We start from the raw sequence: 7524 nt of genomic DNA on the forward strand, positions 1-7524 counted from the left end.
CCATGAGCACCCATGGCTACTCTGCACGAAGGATCAGAGAACGCAGAGAAATAAATACTGCATGGAAAATATTTGTGGGTTTTTTTTTTTTCCTCTGTTTTCTCCCCGTTATTTGAGTGTCTGGCTGCACAGCTCGCTAGCACGGTGCAGAACAAGCAATCGCAGGGCAGGGCAGAAGCTCTGCTCTGCTCTGCTCTGCTCCAGCTGCGCTGGAATTAAATGTTTATGCCTCGATGTTTCCTTCCCAGCGGCAGCGAGGTGAGCCCGCTGCCGCAGAAGCCAAGGGCAGATACTTTGTTGCCCACAGTGACATCCGGCTAATTTTCTTGGGAATTAGCTAATTCCCGAGCCGATGATGGCCTGAGGTTTAATTCTGATTCTTAATTTTCTGACGTTAATTCTGCCATCTCCCACCAGAGCAGCCCGGGCAGGACAGGAGCCCTGAGCAGAGGCAGGGCTGGGTTCTCCCGGCAACTGAAGCTTCTGTGAGGCTCTGGTCTCCCTCCCTGGGTGTGCACACTGAGCTTTGTTTTGATAAAAAATGATTATTTGTTTCCAAGGGAAAACAGATTTTTTTTTTCCCCAGAAGTGGCACCCGTTTCTCTTTCAGTTTTGAGATTAAAAGACCCTTTGTAAAGCTAAAATTTTGGTGCAGAGTGTCCCAGCATAGGTCTTAGTGCATGGCACAGAAAAGGGAAGGGGGTTTGCTTTTGGGGCGGGAAAAAAACCCACCACAATTATGCTAATTTCCTAATTAAAAATAATTTAAAAAAAAAAAAACAAAACATTATCAGAGAGAACAGGGACTAAATGTTCCAAACGACTCCACAACATTTTCTTGCATCTACATTCCAACTGCCACACTCAAACACAAGTACAGTTTACACTGAAAAATCTTACTGAAATCTGCAATCACAATGATATTTTTTAAATGCCACTGACTGTGGCAGCTCTGCAAAACCCAGTCTTGGCAAACAGGACATTTCATAGAGATCAGAAGCAATGCATGTTTGCAGGGAATTTTCACTAACCTGCCTGCTTTGGTTATTATCATTTCCGTGCCAGCTTCATGAAATTTCTTCCATAGCTCCTTCTCATGGAGATAGACTTTGATATTTTCTATTGTCTGTAAAAAAATTAAAAGATAATGAGAACAGCAAGAAACGATGGAGAAAACCTGCGAGAAGGGCTGGGAAGGGCCGTGGAAGGGCTGGGGTTGGGGACACTCAGGGCCCGCGCTGCAGCCGAGGCTCCGGGCAAAGCCACCAGCCTGTGCGGGAGGAGGATGGAGTCTCAAAAATTCCGCTGTCCTTTGCCAAAAATAAGAGAAACAAACGGAGGCCGGTTTTAATTGCAGACTTTCACAACCAGGCAGGACACTGCGGCTAAATGGGATTTTTTTTCTTTATTTTTTTTCTTTTTCCTTGGGGAAAAAAAATCTGTTGGGGTAGACTCGCCCTAAGCCTCCCAAAAACCGGGGCCAGGAGCAGCCGCGGGGACAATGGATCCCCGTCCAGGAACGCTTTGTGCGTTCCGCGGGATATCGGGAACATCGCATCCGTGCGCAGAGTGAAGGCACAGAAGCCGCGTTTTATTTAGGGATGGAAAACCCCCAGCGAATTCCCCGCTGGGCCGCAGCCCCGGGAGGAGCGGCGGCGGCTCCGCCACGGGTCGGGCCCTGCCGGCCGCGCCTTTCAGTGCTCGGATTCGCCCTTTACCGACTTACGCACCGACGGCGGGCTGCGGATAGGGAAAATAAAATTATAACAACAAAAAAAATAAAAATAGAGAAAAGTGAAGAAAAATGAGCTTTCCTCGCAATCGCTCCCCGTGTCGTCGCCGGGGGAGATACGCGGTGCGGGCCGGGCTGGTGGAGGGGGTGAGGGCGCAGCAGGGCAGGACGCGGGGCCGGACGGAGCGTACCTGCTCGGGGTCGGGGAGCTGCGGGCTGCTGAGCGGCGTGCTGCTCCCCCCGGCTACGCCGAGGACGGGGGAGCCGGCGGAGGTGTCCGCATGGCCGGGCGCGGGGGCTGTTGGAAACCCTTCCTCGGTTTCAGACAGGCTTTTCTCCTGGAGCATTTCCTTGGGGGAAAGAGGCGCAATGTTAGCTCGCGGTATCGGGGGCCACGTCCAACCCCGGCCCCTCGCCCAGCCCCGGGCACGACCACCTGCGAGCTCAGGCCCTCCTGGCCCGGCCCGTGGTGGCTCCTCGGGCGGCGGCACTCGGCGACACTGGGATGTGACACCGCCGGCCCCGGGTGAAACTGCTGTGCCCGGCAGAGCCGGGCCGGGCCTGCCCACGCGTGGCTGCTCTCCCGCTTGAGGCCAGGGCAGCTCACGTCTGAGTGGCCGCAGCCCCCCAGCCCCGATTCTTTCTCCCCTCCGGTACCCGTCGGGGAGGGCAGCCCGGCCCGGTCGGTCTCTGTGCCCCGTCCCGTCGGGGCTGCGGGGCTCCGCGACGAAGCGCTGCGGCGGAGCCGGACGGTGTAAACAGGGGGAGTGCTGGGCTCCGAGATAAAAGGGCCCCTCTTAAACTTGGACGGAGACTGGGAAAAGCCAATAAAGATAAGGCCTGACAGCTCCGCCGGGGCTGCCGCGCATCAACGCCGACTTTTACAGCGCGGAGGGACGCGGCCGCCCGCCCCGCTTGACGGACAGACAGACGGACGGGCAGCGGCGGCGCGGAGGGGGAGCAGCTCCGAGGGGGTTGCGGGGTGCCCATCCCGGGTACTGAAACCGGCACTGGCCGCGGACCTGCGGGCACTCGAGGGAGCGCTCCTGATCCCGGCCCGCAGCCCCGGTCCCTGCCCCGAGCCGCCAAGGCCGAGCCGCTCTTCGGGACAGCGGCTGTGCAAGGGGAGAGAGGGGCTGGGACCCCAAACTGCAGCTCCAGCAGAGCTCCAGGGAGAGCGGGACTGGCACCCCAAACTCCAGCTCCAGCAGAGCTCGGGTGAGAGCGGGGCTGGGACTCCCAGTTCCATTCGCACCAGAATTCCAGGGAGAGCTCCGGCCGAGGAGCCGGACAGCCAGCCCGGCTGTGTGCGAGCGGACACACACACCCCAGCGACCAGCCGCAATCGCCGGGGCAGGGAGCACAAGCGGGGAGCACGGTACTGGGCTCAATGCCCCGAGAATTCCACCGGTCCCTCCGCCCGGCTCGGGGTGTCGGGACGGGACGGCCCCAGCCGAGGCGCGGATGTGTCCCGGTGTCCAACCGCAGAGCGGAGTCGGGTGACCGGGAGGGCACAGGTGGGAGGGAGGCTGTCAGCGGCGAAGCCCGAGGGCAAGGCTCCAGCCCCGGACCGGGAGCGGTGCACCCGGTACGGAGCAGGTTGCCTGGCGGGGAGCACCAGGGAGCAGCGGGGCAGGCTGGCGGCGGTGTCCCGCCCCAGGCCGGGGCTCGGCGGGCTGCGGGGAGCCCCGCACCCTTGGACCCCCCGCTCCCTCCCGTCCTTCCCCCCGCACCCCGGGAACTCACACGGCCGGCCGAGGGGCAGGAGGCGCAGCGGGGGGCTCCGGGCTTGGCCTGGGGGCGGCTGCGGCATGAAGGGCATCCGCGGGGTGCTCAGGCCGGGAGCGGCTCCGCGGCCCCCGATGGCAGCGGCGTGCGGAGCATCCCCCGCTGCGCGGATTCACTTTCCCTTGATCTCGGCGGAAAATGTTCCATAAAGATCCAGTTTGGGGCCTTTCGACTCCCTCCCTCTTTGTCTCCCCCCCCCCCCTCCCTTTTCCTTCCCCTCCTGTTGCTGACGTTGCCGCTGTCAATCACATCCCCTTACACCGACTCTGGCCCGCTCCGCCCGGCCCGGCCCGGCCCGCCCGGCCCGGCCCCGCGCCCGCCCGACGGTCGGCACCGGGGGGCACCGGCGGGGGCAGCGGCCGCCCGGCCCCCGCGCACCAGAGCCGGCCGCGGCCTTCCCCGGTCTGCCTCGGCGCTGCGCCGGGCCTGGCGGCGAGCGGAGCCGCTCGTTGCTCCGGGAGGAGCCCGGGGAGAGGGGACATCCTCGGCACCACCGCCCCCTCACAGCCCCGACGGTCCTGGGGCTCCCCACTGCCCGCCGTGGAGCCGGGCAAGGCCGGGGCTGCAGCGGGGGGCATAGGCCGCGCTTGGAAGGGCACCCGGCTCGGCCGGACCCCGCGGCGGGAGCCGGGATAGCCCGGGAGAGGTGATGGGGAAGAGCCGAAATCACGCCCGGGCAGGGGTCCCGCCTCAGGAGGGGCCCACAACCCCCGTGGGGTTCCCTGACTCTGCACTGCAACCAAAGTGCCCACGACCTCCGGCCTGCGGCCTGCCTTCGTTTGCGGGTCTCCCTTGAGAGCCCGGGGACGAGGACAGGGCTCCCCCTCCTTTCCATGTCGCGACAGAGAGCCCCGAGCCTTTCCACAAGGCAGGCAGGAGCTGGGCGGCCACAACAAAGCGACGGCCAGGCCAGGCCGTCAGGGCTGCGCCGAGGTGAGGGCGGCAAGGGCAGAGGCCCCTCACACCAGCCCGCTGGAGCTCCCTCACGCTGCGGCACGGCCACCGCCTGCTCGGGGCTCCCACCGCCACGCTAAACCCCCAGATCAGGAGGAGAACACATACGGGAGAGTTCCCGAGTGCTGTCGCGACTTAAAAGGGCCACTTCAGCTCGGCTGTCGCGATTACCAAGCCACACACACAGAGCCCCGCAGCGCTGCCCTCCCCGCGCTGAGCCGCCCCTCACATCCGAACCGCGCCCTACCCCCTGTACCTAGGCCTGTCGCGACAGCTCCACCTCTGTGCCCCGCCCTATGTCGCGACAGCACCAGGCTCTGCTCTTCACCGTGCCCCCCGAGCCCCTGCTCATCCCCTCCGCACCCTTACCCGAGCCGGGGGTCCCGGGCGGGCGCCGAGGCGCCGCTCGCTCCCGCAGCGCCGGGCTCACAGGGACCCTGCCATGGGCCGGCGGGGCTGGGGTCTTATCGGGGTTTTCTTGAAAGTGAATTTAAACCCAAACTCACTCCCACCGTCACGTGGTGCCGAAATTGGGAACAGGAGCAGAATAAAAAGTAAAGTGGGGTCAACCTCGTAATGAACCTTTTCCCCACTCCTACCAAGAAAAAAAAAAAAGAAAGAAAAGAAAAAAGGAGGAAAAAAAAAAAAAGGGAAAAAAAAAAAAAAAAGGACCCAAGCGGGCCGAGAGATGCGAGGCGAGCGGATCTCGCAGGAGCCAGCGGGATGGGGCAGGTGAGACCGGGCCGCGGCGGGCCCCGACGGGGCCGGGGCGAGAGGGGACCCGCGACCGTCCTGTCCCCGCACAGACCGAGCGGGGACTGAGAAGGGGCTAAGGCTGGGGAGCCGTCCCGGCGAGGGGCAGCGAGAGGCCCGGCTCAGCCAGGGCTCCCGGGAGCGCCGCTCCCGCCGCTGACCTGCCTCGCTCGGTTCCCCGCCTGTTCCGCGGTCGCAGCCGCCCCTGAGCTACGGGCCCGGTCCGTGCCCCAAGCCCGCGGGCACCGCGCCCGCTCCTCGCTTGGACCGCTCCGTCCCGCCGCCGGTTCCCACCCGCGGGCCGGGCTCTCCCCGCGGGCCGGGCTCCACGGCAAGGTGAATTTTGGTGTGACTCTGCAGCCGGTACCGGGGGCTGGGCTTTGTCTGGATGGGTGTCCCTTCAGCCCTTCCTCCCGCAATCGCGGCAAGGGGAAATGCTGGCCGCTGCCTGAGCTTCCCGACTAAATGCAGTGTTTTCCCCCTTAAACAAAACAAAACAAAACAAAACAAAACAAAACAAAACAAAAAAAAAAAAAAAGGGTGGAGGGGGCAATCCCAGGTGGGGAGGATTTAATTAAAGCAAATCCAAAAACTCTCAGGCCTCCTTCCAGGCTCAGACTCCCCCGTCGGTGCGTACGGGGATGCAGGAGCGGTGGGGCCCATTCCCCGCCGTGCGGCCCTGGTTGAGTCCGGCCGCGCTCGGCTCACCGTGCCCTGAGCCCGGGCAGCACCTGCCCGTAGCGGGCTCCGGGACCGGTTCCTCCGGGACTGCACGGATTTCCTCATCCCCCCGAGCAGGGGGACGGGGCTGACACCGAGGGGTGAAACGTCCTCGTCGAACGGAGCCCCCGGCTGCGGCAGCTCCGTGCGCTTCCCGAAGGCTCCGGCAATTGACGGCGAGGCGAAACCAGCCCGACTGTCATCACCCGGCAGATAAACGGCCGGATCCCCGACGGCAGGGTGGCTCCTATTCACGGCTCATCAACGCCGAGCCAAGGGAGCAGTGGGAGGATAAGCCCCGCTTTCAGGGACCAGCGCTCCAAGCCACTCATCACTGTCACCGAGCTCGCTCATACCTTGGCCCTAAACACCGGCGATTAATAAAAGTTTACTGTGCTTTTCTCCGAAGTTACACTCAGTCCGCGGGCCGGGGAAACCCGAGTGAGATCCGTTCGGCGGGATGCTCCAGCGCTCTTCCAGCCGCTGCCCCTTTCCGTGGCTCCTCTTGCCCCGAAGAAAACCTGCTTCTATTCCCCCCAAGAAAAGCTGCCAGCCACGACGGAGACGAGGGGAGAAGCGAACCCCGAGTCCGCACCCGACGGAACCGCGCGGCCCCGACGGCGGCGGCTCAGAGCCCCGTGCGAGGCGGAGGGCGGCGGGGGGAAAGTCAGGAGCGAGCCTCGACCGCGTGGGTTGGCATAGATTTACTGACTTGAGAGGAAACTCACCGGTTTACACAGCTGAGAAGGGTTTGAATGGATGAGTACTGAGAAAAAGTTGCCGAATTTGGCCAGTAACAAGGCTGGAAGAACGGAAGGCTAATACTGAGTTATGCATGGACTCGGGAGGAATTACACAGCATCAGAGTCTTGCTTCTAAACAGCGACAGTGCCAAATTTCTAATAACTGTGTAATATGCTTATTTATACCATACAAGGACTTACAAACCTCATTGTGCATAGCAGCTGGGTCATATTTCTTTACCCTTCCATTCCTCAGGCTCTTTTGCCAAGAGACTGGTACCAAACACTTCTAGGCTGAAAGGAAAACACAAAATTTAATCGCAAAGAAACGATGACAAGGAAGCGTGGGTAAGATACGGGCTGACGTGCAGCCCTTTAATCTTAAGCATCTGCCTAAAATAGATGCACTAAGGGGGTATTGGAAATATGCACGGTTTGAAATGCAAGTGATTCTCTGCTTCCAAATCGTTCAGCCCAATTATCCACATGTATTTCCCTGACCTGGGCACGTTTGTAGGCTCTAAGGCTTTGTTTTAAACTGTTAAGTAAATATTTTAACGAATGTTTTAAAACGTTGTAAACGAATGTGCTGCTCAGTCTCGCACCCGCTGGAACCGGGTAAATCAAACGAAGAACCATATTCCAATTTGTTTTTAAATATTGGGAGGGGGTATTTATTAATTTTATCCCAGTGTACCAAGTGTACTCACCCGTCGTAATTTCAAACAAAGCTGTGCAAGATGCAGCCAGGAAATGTTAAATCTGTATCCATAAATAATTAAACTATCAACGAATATTCCCTTATGTAGACATTTTTTTTTAAACTTAAGTATT

At 60.6% G+C, this 7524-nt stretch overlaps 1 protein-coding gene across 2 annotated transcripts in view; it reads right to left on the reverse strand.

Annotated features, from left to right (window-relative positions):
• Nucleotides 1-5057, reverse strand: part of TBX4 (T-box transcription factor 4) — a 34971-nt gene extending 29914 nt beyond the window's left edge. The window contains exons 1-3 of one of the 2 annotated variants that reach the window (XM_053961525.1): nt 4844-5057; nt 1924-2082; nt 1032-1126 (exon numbers count right to left, since the gene is read on the reverse strand). In XM_053961525.1, coding sequence (XP_053817500.1) covers nt 1032-1126; nt 1924-2079 — 251 coding nt within the window. In that variant the 5' untranslated portion in view covers nt 2080-2082; nt 4844-5057. Of the gene's footprint in view, nt 1-1031; nt 1127-1923; nt 2083-3478; nt 3660-4843 lie in introns of those variants that run through there. The other variant, XM_053961526.1, reaches the window with a different exon arrangement.
• Nucleotides 5058-7524: the final 2467 nt, after the last annotated feature.

This window comes from Vidua chalybeata, chromosome 20 (assembly GCF_026979565.1).
Source record: "Vidua chalybeata isolate OUT-0048 chromosome 20, bVidCha1 merged haplotype, whole genome shotgun sequence".
NCBI lineage: Eukaryota > Metazoa > Chordata > Aves > Passeriformes > Viduidae > Vidua > Vidua chalybeata.